Source organism: Pinus tabuliformis, chromosome 4_1, assembly GCF_031772625.1.
Source record: "Pinus tabuliformis cultivar Carrire ecotype Pingquan chromosome 4_1, CPIR1, whole genome shotgun sequence".
Classification (NCBI taxonomy): domain Eukaryota; kingdom Viridiplantae; phylum Streptophyta; class Pinopsida; order Pinales; family Pinaceae; genus Pinus; species Pinus tabuliformis.
Window position 1 is genome coordinate 6721092 of NC_142303.1, and position 16100 is coordinate 6737191.

The 16100-nt window shown below is 33.3% G+C and overlaps 1 protein-coding gene and 1 pseudogene across 1 annotated transcript; one reads left to right on the forward strand and one right to left on the reverse strand.

The window, feature by feature from the left end:
• On the reverse strand, positions 1-810 carry LOC149173969 (uncharacterized). Its single transcript, XM_089422510.1, has 2 exons — positions 362-810; positions 1-251 (listed from the first exon to the last, which is right to left on the reverse strand). Exons 1-2 carry the CDS (start codon positions 730-732, stop codon positions 242-244), a joined length of 381 nt encoding a protein of 126 aa, XP_089278636.1. The 5' UTR covers positions 733-810; the 3' UTR covers positions 1-241.
• Positions 811-2940: 2130 nt separating this feature from the next.
• Positions 2941-11037, forward strand: LOC149173970 (ribosomal RNA small subunit methyltransferase, mitochondrial pseudogene; annotated as a pseudogene).
• The last annotated feature ends 5063 nt before the right edge of the window (positions 11038-16100 follow it).

Sequence of the window (16100 nt, forward strand, 5' to 3'; positions counted from 1 at the left end):
CTCTCACGCAAGTCCTCCTCCAAGTTGTTATATAAACTGCCCAACACTTAGTCGCATTCTTAAAGTGTCGCTGGTTTGGTTGCACTCGACTCTTGTAAACGTCGCATTTCTTCCGCAGCACCGTCGCACGCCTGTTCCTCGCCGCGCCCTCGTGCATGGCGACTTCGCCCGGCGCCCGGCCTTACACTTTTCCTTTCCTTGCGCGCCGCTTTGGCTTGTTCTATTTGGCTCATCAGCGCACTCACGGCATCCTGCTCAATACCCATCCTATGGAATTTTAGTAAATCTATACAAATTCATCATATTGAGTTATTTGATTTACAGATTAGTATTTCAAGAAGAGGAAAATGGTTCAAATTACCGAGATAATTTCTGGTTTGACTTGCTCTGTAAGGGATACATCCGCACCTTCCGGGAACGTAGATAGCGCAGAAAGAATTGTAATAGCTTCATCCTCTTCTTTTCAGTTGAACACCCATCAGACACAGGAGATAGATGCTTCAATTTCTGCTTCTCTAATTTACTTTTCATCCCACAATACGGTTGAGCCGTTACATGATAAGATTGGACGCGATTCCGATCGGAAAACACAAGCCGAGAAACAGGTTGTCGATTTGACGATAAAGAAACAGGAGCCGAGCCATCTGCAACATAATTAGTATTGATATCTCTTGAGTTGTTACTTAGATAGGGAACCAGAGCTCCACTGCGTGCAGGCATGGCGGACTTCATTCTACTAATTAAACTGAGACCCTGAAATCCTCAGCTCAATGAATTATTATGTGTCCCTCACAGACCGAACTCCCTCAAATTCCCAGTTCAGCAAGCTTTTATAAATAAATATTTTCCGGGACATGCTGAACGATGTCCGCGTGACTACATAGAGTCTACACGATCGGAGTCGTGGTTGGCCTCGGAGAACACGCTCCGCTATGATGCATATGCCGTCGGATTAGAAAAACTGACCATTCGACGGCCAAAGGGGATGCCAAATCAGATGCCGCTTGGACTCAAAGTTGACTGAGGAATACGAATGGTCGATGTGGACTGCATGTACGAAGGGGATGAGATGACATGGCATCGTTTTCGCAAATTGTGATGAAAGAATTTATGCATGGGTTACGCATGTGAAGTGGCGGTGAATATTACATGGTCTTTGTTTGGTATACGAATACCAAGGTTGTTCGTAACAGTTGACGGAGCGGAGGAGTTAAAGAATGGTTGGTTGGGTTATGGGGTCCAACGGGCGTTACAATTTTTCTGTTACTAACAACCGGAAATCATTGTGACTAGGGTTTGATGGAACAGTAGAATAGTGGAGGTTGAACTAACCCAAGTTCACATTTCAACACCTCTTTAACGTCACAATTCTATTTACTGAGAATCCTCACATCAATTCGTGCCGCCTCCTTCGAAAAAGAAACGCTAGTGCCGTCTCATGACGTCACTTTCTATCATTTTTAATATGAATTTACTTTTATTTTTCATGTTATTATTTAACCATGTCGTTAATAGATTTATAAAAGTATTATAATAAGACTACTACTTATATGTCGTGATGTCACGTTTTAAGGAATTTTTTATGATTTAATTTTATGTTGGAATTATTTAACCGTATCATTTATAGATTTTAAAAGGACTATAATAAGAATATTCTTTTTATGTAGTGTTTTTATAATGGAATATAATTAAATTTTAAAAAACATAATTGTTTTGAAAATAACAATTTTTTTAAAAACTTTGAGAGTTAGATTAATTAATTGAATTTCAGTAATAAAAAAAACAATTTTATTTAAATAATAATAATAATAATTTCACTAGTAATTTTGGTTAGATTTTAATAATATTAACTTACAAATATAAATGGTTTAATACTTTTTATAAATAAAAAAGTCAACTTTTTTTTCATCTTATATTATTGTATTTTATCAGAATTTATGAATCAAAATACTTTAAATAAAGTTTTTCTTAAGATTTACATCTAATAGAAATGTTAAATTTTAATTTATTTAAAAAATGAAAATTTTGCTTAAGATTTACATCTAATAGAAATGTTAAATTTTAATTTATTTAAAAAAATGAAAATTTTGAAAACAAAATTCTCACATAAAATACCTATATAGGTTGGAATTATATCTTTTGTTTAATGTCTTAAATTTTAATTTAAAATAAAAATATTTTATTTATTCAATCTATTAAAAAACAAGCTTTTATGAATAGAAAATGAATCAATAAAATTTTAATGATCTAATAAGTAAATTATAAATTTTAAGATAATACTACAATTTAAAACCAATTTGGTGTATGTTTTTAACATTAGAAATATTTATAATTTTTATTATAATTTTTTAGTTTGCATTAATATATTATTAGCACAATTACATTAATAAATATGATTGATAAATGTTGATAAGTCCATATCAAACACATATATCAATTATTAATGTTATTATCGATAATATTAATATAAATATAATAACCATATTAATAATAATTGATATTATATTAATACTATTATATTACGTGATGATGATGATGATGATGATGATGATGATGATGATGATGATGATGATGATGATGATGATGATGATGATGATGATGATGATGATGATGATGATGAACATTTAATAAAAATCAAATAACAATTTAAATGTGGTTGATATAAAATTCAACTTTAAATACTCCACCAAAACACAATTTTAAACGCTAGCCTCTTCCAAAACACACTGAGACTGATGACAAAAGTTGCACAAATTCAAATCAACAGGATAATGATCACAACCATTCACATTTTCCAACCAATCCCTTCTCGCACTGTCTTGCATTTTTACATAACATTGAAAAGAAAAAGGCGGTGAAATCCGCAAACCATCTATTGATTTCACTCTTCATATAGTTGTAAATTTCAGACCCTGCCTCTATCCGTCTCCAATATCTACAATGGCTCATTGCAAGGGAATAATATTAAACCCAAGGGATAAATATTATAAAGACAAGGTATAAAAACCTAAGATAAATATTATAAACCCTAAAATAAACACGGTTGACCATGATTTACCATCATTGATTTTCGTACTAACACGATGTTTGTCACAATGTGATGTTGGACCATGGTTTTCTTTTCATATTGAGACAACCTTTGGCACATTGTGACATTGTACCATCGTTGACCATGGATGAGCATGATTGTAAACCCAAGGGATTGATATTATAAACTAAAGGGAATAATAAACCCAAGGGATTAATTCTAAAACCCAAAGGTATTATAAACCTAATGGATTAATATTATAATTGCAAGATATATAAACCCTAAAGGGATTGATAATATAAATCCAAGAGAATAATAAACCCAAGGGATTAATACTAAAAATCCAAGGGATTAAAATCCCAATGGGTTGATAATATAAACCCAAGAGGATAATATTAAACCCAAAAGATTAATATTATATACCCAAGGTATATAAACCCTAAGATAAATATTATAAACCCAAGGGATTGATAAATCCGAGGGATTATAAACCCATGGGAATAATATTAAATCCAAGGGATAAATATTATAAACTCAAGGAATATAAACCCTAAGGTAAATATTTGTCACAATATGACATTGGAATCTCATTGACCATGATTGAATTTCATATTGAGATAACATTTTTCACAATGCGACATTGGACAATATCTAACCATCGTTGACCATGGTTGATGTCCATATTGAGATAATCTTTGTCACAATGCAACGTTGGAGCATGGTTGACCATGGATGACCATGGTTGTGACAATGTGACATTAGACCAAGCGACAATGTTTTTCATAATGTAACCATGGTTGACCATGGTTGAGACAACCTTTGTCGCAATGTGACGTTGGAACATGGTTGACCATGGTTGATTTTCATATTGAGACAATCGTCATCACAATGCGACATTGGTTGATTTTCATATTGAGACAATCGTCATCACAATGCGACATTGGTTGATTTTCATATTGAGAAAATCTTTATCACAATGTGACATTGGACCATGCTTGACCATGATTATAAACCCAATGGATTTATATTAAACCCAAAGATTAATATTATAAACCCTATGAATAATACTATACCCTAGGAATATGAAGCCTTAGGTTAATAAACCTAAGAAATTGATATTACAAATCCAAGGGGTTAATACTTAAAACCCAAGAGATTATAAATCCAAGGAAATAATATTGAACCCATGGGATAAATATTATAAACCCAAGTTATAAAAACCCTAATATAAATATTATAAACCCTAAAATAAACATGGTTGACCATGGTTTACCATCATTTATTTTCATACTCAGATGATCTTTGTCACAATATGATGTTCAACCATGGTTGATTTTCATATTGAGACAATATTTGACACATTGTGTCATTGGACAATCGTTGACCATGGTTGATCATGATTGTAAATCCAAGGGATTTATATTAAAACCTAGGAGTAATATTATAAACCATATGAATAATATTATGCCCTAGGAATATGAACCTTTAGATTAATTAACCCATGAGATTGATATTATAAACCCAAGGGATTAATTCTAAAACCCTTGCATTTATAATATCAATCCCTTTAGTTTGTTAATTTTGACATGCAACATTGAATAAATTGCAATGCAATGTAACATGGCGAAAATGAGTATTAGTAAATTGCCATATTGCAATCATAATGCGACGTTGATTGATTTTTGCACAACCTCATGCCGCTAAAATGTCATATTCAAATCCCTTTCGAATTATTTCATTAGAAATATTGCATACATCTAGAATGCTAACATTTAGGCAATGCAAGGAATTAGATTTTTTATAAATTATTATTTTAAATTTAAATGGTTTAAAAATTATTATTTATAGTAATTTTTAATGAAAAAAATTCAAAATATAGTGAAATGTTTTAAAAAAAATGAATAATAAATAATTGATTTTTGAAAAATGAATTCATATGAAATAAAATGAAACGAAATAAACATTTGTATATTCATAAATTTATTTACTATAAGTTCACTTGAATATATTAATTTAAAAAAAATATTATAGGGGAAACATTATTGATGGATTTTTAGATCTATAAGGCAATGAAAGGAATTAAATTGTTTATAAATTATGCATTTAAATTTAAATGGCCTATAAAGTATTATTTTATAGTTTTTTAATAAAAAAATTCCAAATATAATGCAAAATCTTAAAAATAAATGAATAATAGATTAGAAAATTTTCAAACATAAATCCATATAAAATAAAATGAAACAAAATAAACATTTGTAAATTCATAAATTCATTTACTATAATCTCATTTGAATGTATTAAGTTTTTAAAAAATATAACATGTGAAACATTATTGATGGAATTTTAAATCTGTAAGGAATGGAAGGAATTAAGTTGTTTATAAATTATTATTTTAAATTTAAATGGTTTATAAATTATTATTTTAAATGTAAATGGTTTACAAAATATTATTTTATACCCATATATTTAAGACATCTGTGGTTCATTTTTTGTTGAGTTAAGCTTCAAAATATTCACAGTAATAACCAATATTTGTCAACGTTTCAAATCCCAAGGGGGATCCATCATCAGGACCACTTTGAATGAAGATAATAAAAGAGCTTAATCATGGGATAAATAGCTATAAGATATTTTTTTTTAAAGGAAGATGTATGTCGGCTACTAAGTTAAAACCTAAAATTTTTATAATAGTAATTATTATCCATAATTTTCTTTCATAATTTATAATATTTAAAGTTTATTTTTATATAATAAACATATGATAATTTATTATTAAAACAATAATTATTTTTTATATTCTTTATAAATATTTATTATAATTATTATCATTAGTTTATTAATATTGATTAATACTCCTAATATTATTAAAAAAATAAAGTTTTTTTTTGTTTTTTTTTTTTAACTAATGTTCGTATTTCTTAAAGAATAGAAAATAATTAATTAATGGATATTATAATAATTAAACCAACTAATTATTATTATATCGATTTTTAAAGAAAATTAATTAATTAATAGATACTATAATAATTAATTACCAATTATCATTTTAAATCATTACTAATAATAATAATTATAAATTATTATTATTATTGTAAATAACTATTATAATGGTAGTATTTTGGAAAAGAAGTTAAGCATATGGCTTGAAAGTGAAGGTAAGCGGGCTAAAGGCCAAGCAGGTTTCAGAAAGCATCACTCAACAACCAAACACCTTGTTACTCTTAGGATCATTGTGGAGGAATGTCGTAATGATAAATCCAATTTATTTTGTTGCTTTGTGGACTTTAGAATGGCTTTCAATACGGTTCCTAGATACAACCTTTGGAATATTAGAAGAGCTAAACATTCCTCGAGTTGAGAGCTGCCATTGCTAAAGAGCAATGAGGGGTGGTCGAATGATATTAAGCGTAACATTGGAGTTAAACAAGGTTGCCCCCTCTCCCCTACCCTATTTGGCATTTACATCGATAAGCTCGAAGGCTATTTAGAGGAAGCAAGATGTGATGGCACGATCTTAGCTGGGATAGTCGTCATCCTTCTTCTTTATGCTGACGATATTGTTCTTTTGGCAAGGTGCCCATCTGATTTTGATAAGCAACTCAGGCTTCTTAAGGATTTCTGCTCTACCATGGGTATGACTGTTAACACTGACAAAACAAAAGTTATGATTATCAAATCCAAGAAGGACACTTACACTAATTTTATGTATGACAATAATAATTTGGAGGAAGTGTATTCTTACAAGTACCTAGGAATTGATATTCATCACAAGCTCAACTGGAACCATAGCATTGAGAAAAGGATTAATGGGGGTGGAAAGCTTATTTTGGTCTTGAAAATAATTATAAAATAGCAAACCTCGTAATGTGGGATAAAAAGAAGTTCCTCTTTGAAACTTTAGTCACTCCTGTTATCTTATATGACTGTGAGGTTTGGGGTTGCAGCATCTGCAGAGAATGATGGAGAAAGATTGAGAAAATCCAAAAGCGTTTTATTACTTATAACCTGAAAATTAAAAGTAATACACCCTATCCTATTCTCCTTATATAAGCAGGTCTTTCCCCTATTGAGAGCCTAGCTATGCTTAGGTTTCTGTTTTACAAGCACAAAATCAATAACATAGACGATCATAGACTTCCTAAGCTAGCTTTAAATTCTAGCCAAAACCACCTAAGGCTCAATCGAGGGTGGCATAAAGACACAAGGGTCCGGTTAAACTATTGGGAGATCAACGAAAATGATGCATTGCAAAACATAAATAACATTAAAGATATTGTTACTTCTAAGTTCAAAGAAAAATGTGGTGTGAGAAAGATTTAGCAGCTAAAAGAAAATTAAGTTATTATAAGAAGGTCATCAACCCCACCCTAGAAGATCAAAAGTATCTCTCTATTTTAACGAATTCTCATGAGCTCCATAGTGAAACAGGTCGTTGGGCAGTTCCTAAAACTGCCATGGATGGAAAGGATCTGCCATATATGTGAGAATAGGAACATCGAGGATGAAAACCACTTCCTCTTAGAGTGCCCCACGTACAACCACTTTAGATCTCAGTTTCACAATCTTTGTTACAATATTGACCTTCCTAGCCTTTTACAACATCAAAATTATAGTGAGCTCGGGAGGCTTCTCTCCAAGCTTTTTGAGCATAGGAATAAAATCTTAAATCAAAATAAATAATTTGTTTCTTTAGGTCCGATAGACCATTGTTTAGTCTTAGCGGACGTTAACCATCATCATCATCATAATCATAATATTAATTCATATGAGATAATTATTTAAAAAAAATTCCAATTTTTAATTTGTAAATATTGATAACGATGATGATGATGGTTAACGTCCACTAAGACCAAACATTGGTCTATTGGACCTAAAGAAACAAATTATTTATTTTGATTTAAGATTTTATTCCTATGCTCAAAAAGTTTGGAGAGAAGCCTCTCGAGCTCACTATAATTTTGACATTGTAAAAGGCTAGGAAGGTCAGTATTGTAACAAAGATTGTGAAATTGAGATCTAATGTAGTTGTACGCGGGGCATTCTAAGAGGAAGTGGTTTTCATCCTCGATATTCCTATTCTCACATATATGGCAGATCCTTTCCATCCATGTCGTTTTAGGAACTGCCCAACCACATGCTTCACTATGGAGCTCATAAGAATTCGTTCTAATCTTTGCTATATTAATTTTCTTTTTTAAGCTAGTTAAAATAGAGAGATACTTTTGATATTCTAGGGTGGGATTGATGACCTTCTTATAATAACTTAATTTAATTTTCTTTTAGCCGCTAAATCTTTCTCACGCTACACTAAATTAAAATAAATATTTAACTTAAATTAAATCCCACCTCAATAAATCAAAATTGAAATCCCACCCTCCACATTCACATAACTGATAATTAAATTAAAATCGTAAAATCCAGGTTATAAATTTACATGCATATAAACATAATCAAGTCATAATTATGGAGCAAACTTTTATATGACCAAAAAAGAACTTTACAAACTCGTGTTTAAAAGACTGGGAACCAGGGATCAAAATTGAACACGTCAGAGCCCTTCAAAGGGTCTCTGGCAAGTCAGAGAAGTAAGAAGAAAATTTTACCAGTCAAAAAAAATTTAAAAATTGATTTTTGTCATTTAAAAAAAAAATTGGAATAATATCTTAAAATTTTTTAAGAAGTGCTGTCAAATTGTCAATTTTTTTTTAAATTTCATTTTTCCTGAAATTAGAATTTTAGGAATGAAAAAATTAAAATTTTAGGAATGTTGAATTTGTAAATTTCTTTTCATGTTAAAACTTAAGTCCCATTTTAGAAACTCTCATTTGAAAAACAACAGTTTCCTTTTGAGTTGTTTTTTCTAATTGTGCATATGATGCAAGTTCTTATTACGCCATAAGGCGTTTCCCTCTGAAATCAACTCCCCTCTCTGCTTACCTGTCATCGTGTAAGCCACACGATTATATGTTAGACGATTGCAACAATTTCAGCCGTTGATCGTTGATTCAAAAGGGTTGCCCAAACGGTTTGGGCGTTTCATTTGGCAGATCGAATAGTTTCATCAGGGCAGCTGAACCGGGCTCTCTAGTGCTACATGCGTCCCACTAACCCTGTTGGCGGGCTTTTCTTGTACTGTCTGTGGGTGGAGTTGATTGATCCCAAGGCTGTACTGAGCAGGCAGCACATTCTCACAAATCCCACATTCTCACAAATCCCGGTGTTCTCAAATCCATCGTTGAGAAAGCGGACATGAGAGAAAGTGATACCGTCCTGGAAATCGGCCCGGGTACTGGAAATCTAACCCTAGAGTTACTGCAGGCCGCCCACAGAGTCATCGCAGTCGAGATCGATCCCCGGATGATCGAAGTAGTTCACAAACGCATAAAGGGGACCGAAATGGCTCAGAGATTGGAGGTGAGTTCCAATTTCCTTTGCATCTTGTTTTTACATTCATTCACCTTATTTACCTCATTAACAATATGTCAATTCCACATGGATTGTGACTCTTCATGCCCACCCCAAGTTTCAAATCCTCAGAGACATGTTTTCCCTTCATGAGCTGTTGCTTCTATGCACCTGTGTAAGCAGCGGCTCAGGCTCCGGCTCCATGTGGATGGGGCAAGGTGTAGGTCTTCTGCCACAATCACTGAGACATATGTTTTCGAATATCTGTTGTCAGCCTGCTATAGTTCGTTGTGATATTCACATAATGGAAATGGGCATGCTTTCTGCATGACCTGACTTCAGTTTATCGTGATAATCCCATAATGGAGAAGGGTGCGCTTGCTGCATTTGTAAACTGGAAACATCAACCAAAAAAAAATCCTACATTGACAACAATACTGAAGAAGGTTTATTTGTGAAATACCACATACATTAAAACTTTTTCAAATCTTTGCCAATCTAAAAACTGGGTTTAGGGTGAATTTCTCATGCCTATGCGATGAAAACTGGCTATGGGGTGAAGTCCTCATGCTTATGTGATAGCAGCCTTCTTTTCTTCAGTTACTACCTTTCTCCAATCTAATGATGCTTAGAAGTACCTGTGTGCTTTGGGAAGCCATAATCTTGTAACGTACTGCACTTTCTGTCTGGCAATGAAAAATGCCAATTTTGGCAATAAAACACTTCTTCTTTTTGCAAATTTGATGTTACAGATGGATTCCCTACCCCCTTATGTCCAATTGGGCACCTCAGTATTAAATTTATGCAATTCAAACCTGTAATTCCAAGATTCTGGCAAAATTTCTGCCAGATTTACAAGGAAAATGCACTGGAAAGAGATTCTGTTTACTGCAAGGTTAGCCTAAGCTATGTGCTTTGCAGGTTCCCTTGTGATGTCTTCGTAATTGTCTCTTGCAATTCCTTTTTTGTTCCTTGTGATTGCTGTCTTTGGTGATACCTTATTAATTTTTGGGATTACGATAAATCAAAGTTGCTCTTCTCTAATATGACTATCTCCTTTTTCTTTTCTGTTATGGACAGTTGGTGCGAGGGGACATACTACGAACAGACTTGCCAACTTTTGACATATGTGTAGCCAATATACCTTACCAGATATCATCTCCGCTCATCTTCAAGCTTTTGTCTACCATGCCCAAGTTTCGAAGTGCCACCCTCATGCTTCAGAAGGAATTTGGCCACCGCCTCGTGGCAAAGCCTGGTGAATCGTGATTCCCTTTTCAATCGCCTGGCTGTCAATGTGGATCTTCTGGCCAGTACCAAGCTCCTTATGGATGTGAGCAAGAGGCATTTTACGCCATGCCCTAAAGTGGATTCCTCTGTTGTGAGAATCGAACCAAGGGCATGGCCTCCTCCAGTCGACTTGAGTGAATGGAATAGATTCACTCTGATGTGTTTCACCAGAAAGAATAAGACTCTCGGTGCAATCTTCCTGTTCATCAATTTTAATCTTGAAGGCATATATCCCTGCTATTGTTTATTTGCTCCCCAAGATTATCTTCTTTAAAGGCATTTAGAGCATGGATGGCAGCAATTTCTCAACAAACAGTATAGGTACATTTGCATTGTATGAGCAAATGGAGGAATTTTTCCTTTTTAGTTAAAAGGACGAATCATCTTCGGTTTTTCTTTGCAAGCAATACTTTAAGCAGACAGGCGTTTCAATATGAATTAGTTATGTTTTTTCGATCTCTTCATATTTATTTTCTTCAACATGTTTGAAACCTTTTCTTCTGGGAACTATTGTTTTTGCAAATATTTTACCTTGAATCAATTCGTCTCAGCATGCATTCAAGTTAGTTAGAATGGAATCACATAGGTTTCAGCAGTTTAGCCTAGTCGGTTGTCTCATTAGTCAGGACTTATGAGATGTATGTTAAAAGACTGAAACCTGCTTATGTTAAGGTGAATTTGTGCTGAAAACAGTTTTCAATACTCACGGATCAGACCTTGATCCGAAGAAACTTGTGGGTTAATGGAAACTCATGATCACAGATATAACTGAAAAAGGGAAAAGGAAACCCTCCTATTGAACGATTTCCTCTGCGAAGTTTTTCTCAAGCTCTTGTCAAATACAAGGCAAACTCTTACATTCCAGCTTAACAGAGTTCTTCGCAGAACTGAGGTTTTAAACATTTTGTTCGTAACTGACAGGAAAAATATCTTGAAGATGGATCACTTTCAGCTGCATAATTTTTTTAGTGTCTTGTACTCTAAAGTTGGAGTACGAGGGAAAATATTCCTTGCTCATTAAATAAAGCCTCATATGTGACTCCGTCGGTAACAACCACTCTTTAGAAGGTAGGCCCCGATATAAATACCAACATTTTGAAAGAGAGTCTAAAATCCTGAAAGGCTCTAAAGGATCATAGTGTACAACGGTGACTTCCCCACAAAGATTAGTCTTGCACATTACACAAGACTTGATCGAAGGATTTTCTGCGTAATGAAAAAGGCAATATGGGAGATTCCAATCATGTTCCAAGGCATTTTTTAAAATGTGGATGTGACAAAAGGTTGTTGTGGAACGTGCTGTTTGTATATTTTAACACACTAACACTTTACAACAATGAACTAACAATATTCATGATGAAAATAGCAATAGGGAAGATTTATCTGCATAATGAAAAAGACAATATGGGAGATTCCAATCATGTTCCAAGGCATTTTTTAAAATGTGGACGTGAAAAAAGGTTGTTGTGGAAGGTGTTGTTTGTATATGGGAAATTTCTTGATCATTGTGTATAATCCTAATGTTGATAGATATGTCTACTAAGTGGTTCCAGTTAATGGGGCATTGATTTGAGTGGTCAATATATTTTTATTATTTATCAAAGTAATCTTGTGTTGTATTTGTGTTCTTCAATTTATGCCTTACGGCGTTTCTTTTGCAACATCTGATGCAAATGCTAGTTAATTATTATGTCACAATTACCTTTTGATACCATTACATTTGGCAGTTGTTCCCATTTCAAAAACAACAGTTTCTTTTCGAGTTGTTTTTTTTAATTGTGCATATGATAGAAGTTCTTATTAATTATTATGTCACAACTACCCCTTGATACCATTACATTTGGTAGTTTCAATTGAGAGCGACTAGATGTCAATATGGGCCATGTATTAGGTCTATAATTTCATTGGGTTGTGCTTGAAGGTTGCCTAAAGCAAGGTTTGATGACGATTTAAGTTGGAGAGGAGCATAGATTCATCATTCAGCAAACGACTTTCAAGCAAGGTTTAAGCACGATTTATGCTTGGAGAGGAGCGCATTCAACAAGCTTCCTAACATACTGGATTTGATTTGTTTGCGGATTCCCAATTCCTGGTATGTTTTCATATTAAAAAAGGAGATACCAAAAACATATACACATTTGTACATTCGTTTGTTGAATCCTAAACCTGTTTAGAATTTTACTAAATTTTTTCGTTCATGCAATAAACTTAAATTTGATTGAGCTACTTGTATATTGGCTTGAACATTTTGGTTACAAAAATTTCCTACAAAATTAATCCAAATTTCCTACAAAATTAATCCTTATCTAAACTGGAGCAGGAATATAGGTCTCCTTTTTATCCATTAATGGTAAATGCATTCGATATATTAGTTGTGGCTCATATCAGACCTGCCTTATATACAACATCCATGGGGTTGTTGTTCCACCATTTTCCTATGAAAAAATAAAAAGAAATTTGAAAATAATTTACTGTTGTCAATTGAATTGCTCTTTTTATTTATGCTTTTCATTATAGAAGTGCGACCTGAATATGTGCCCTTCTAAATGAAATTAAGACCTGCCCTTCAAATTTGATCACTGCTGAGAACTCGTATTTAAAGACTGAGTCTTCCTTAATACGGGCATCGCCGCATCACCAGACTGAGTGTTCTTTAACGAGGAATGATGGCTTGCAGGACGATGACGGCTTGCTTCACGTTAACTGAAGTGCCTTGTGACAAATCTCACATACATTGACATCCATGACCATGTTTTCCAGCGAGAGCTTAACAAGAGGATCATACTCATCCACTATGTCGCTTCCAAGAAAATCTCCAAAAACCTGGACAACTTCGTTTCTTCTGCCACGGCCGCCTCCTTTAATAAGTGTCGCTGCAATGTTTATACCCAATTGCAAATGCGAAGACCACATGTATTTAAAACCCGCAAGCACAAGCTTTACCATTCGCACAATTACTCCGCTGGTATCTGAATTTTGCAGCTTTTGCTTGGAGTCTGCGAAAAATTCTCCTTCTCCCTCATCACGCGTGGCTGCAGTGAGTATGGAATTAATTAACCAGAGCCCTCGGTCAAGTGCTATGCTTATCAGATTTATATTTTTCTCCTCTTCATCATCTTCACGGCGGCTGGCGGTGATACATGCAGAAATGGGCTTCGCACGAGAAGCTATAGCTGCAGCATGCATGTCTTGGAAACGGGAAACGCAAATATTTACTACGTTCCCGATAACGTCAACATAATCGAACTCCTCGACGCAAATCTTCTTGTTTCTCATCCACGCACATTTAAGAACTGCCATTCCGTTGTAAAGGTCTTCATTCGAAATATCCCTAACATTCTCGCGTCCCAACATATTGAGAGAAATTCGAACTACACAAGGACAGAAAATCTCTTTGCAATCAATGCTGCAGTCGTAAAACATCCGTCGATAAATTCTGAGAACCATACTCCGAACTTTCAGATGATCGCATAGCACAGCAAGATCAGACACAATGTGTACCAACGCCCATAAACACCCTTCAGGGAATATCAGCAATTCGCTCTCCGTGAGACCGAGGACATCCACAATCCTGGCCACTTCTTTGCACACTTCCTTGGCATCATCACACAAATAGTAGTACTCACGGCATAGATTAAATAAACGCTCATCTACTACTGGTAAAAAGTATGAGTACCCTCTTATCAAAGAAAACACCTCCCTATTTTCTTTACTGTACTGGCAATATAGACGGACAACATTAAATCTCTGCCACAACGCCTTCCAATATGGCTCAACAGTTCCCTTGATATAATACTCGTTTACTAGACTTTGATAATCTGTAATCAATTGATTCAACAGATTTTTCATCTCTCTTTTGCTCAGGATTTTAGTATAGTCGGGAATGACCTCTAGCCTCTCTCTACTTAGGTTTGTGGTTGTGTTGTGGAGTATGTATTGTTGCATCTGTTGCCTCAGCTCAGACTGGGGAATTGCATGGCTAATATCGAAGGGCTGGCGGGTGAAAGGGTTAACGGCATCGTGTTTGGCATCCCATATTGTCTCCAACGTCCTACGGTTGTAAAGCACTTGAGCAGGGTCGTTTGTAAGGGGTAGACGAAGTGGATCATAAGCAAATTCTTGAACCAATACATCAACATACTCTTCGGGGATACTAATACTCTCGGAACCCATTGTGGAACTTGGTTCAGGGATATTTGTTTGTGATTCTTTCCTCCCTAAAACTATCTTAAATACTCAATATATGGTTCCGTAGTTCAGGAAAGTCGGCTTGCACATAAAAGAAAAACTGAATGTCTAATTATAGTCTCTCTATAGAACCAGATGGACCCAAATAAATTTAGAAGGATGGGTAAAATTCAAAAGAAGCATCGAGTGTGCTAAAGACAAAATATTTTTTTACGTACCTTTTATGAAACTGATAAAACTTACCAGCAGATACACTACTGAAAGCAACTGGAAACTTATGGCTATCACACACTTCTGGTTATTAAATAGATTAATAATATTTTGGAATGCCTAAAAATTAGTATCTATATTAATATTTTTAGTAATATTTTTTTTAAATACTTCACACTGAACATCTAAATATTTTTATTTATAATTTATATGATTTTTACTAATACTGTTTTTTTTTTAAATAACTTATATTGAAAATTTAACTCTCTAAATATTTCAGTTAACTGAAAGATTATTTTTTAACACAAACTCTATAAATCCAAATAAAATATAAATGCATTTTGCAAATATAACATATATTTCTTTACTGCTTAATAACTCTTTCTTTACTGTTTAATAACTCTCTAACTACTCTAGTTAAGAACAAAGATGGATAGCAGTCAAACGAAGCATCTAGAGGTATGCATTTTGCATTGAATTAATAAAAAAATGGAGAACATGTTTTATGGGATGTAACTTCATGAATTATGAAGAATTTTTTTAAATAACATAATATAAGAAAAATCTAAATTTATTAATAATGTAAATGTTTATTATTTAGATTATTAAAAAATAATATCAATAATATAAAATATATTTTTAGATAATTATATATTATATTTTATTAATATAATTATATTAGAAAATGGTTGATATATGTTATTTTTCATTTTAAAATTAATGATATTTATTGATATGCATATGTATATCAATTATTTATAATATGATTATATTAATTTATGGTTAAAGTGTTTCACTATATTAAGAAACATGGGTAGTTATGATTGACTACCGTTAAATATAATCAAGTTATGGTTGAAAAGAGTTTATTATGGTCAACATATTGTTGATTATGGGTGACCATGATTTTCGAGGTTTAACTATAGTTGACTATGATAGACCGTGATTAACTATGGTTGACAATGGTTAGCCATGTTGC

Coding starts and splice junctions, on each gene's coding strand:
- LOC149173969 (XM_089422510.1), bottom strand. CDS start 732: ATGAAGTCCGCCATGCCTGCACGCAGTGGAGCTCTGGTTCCCTATCTA.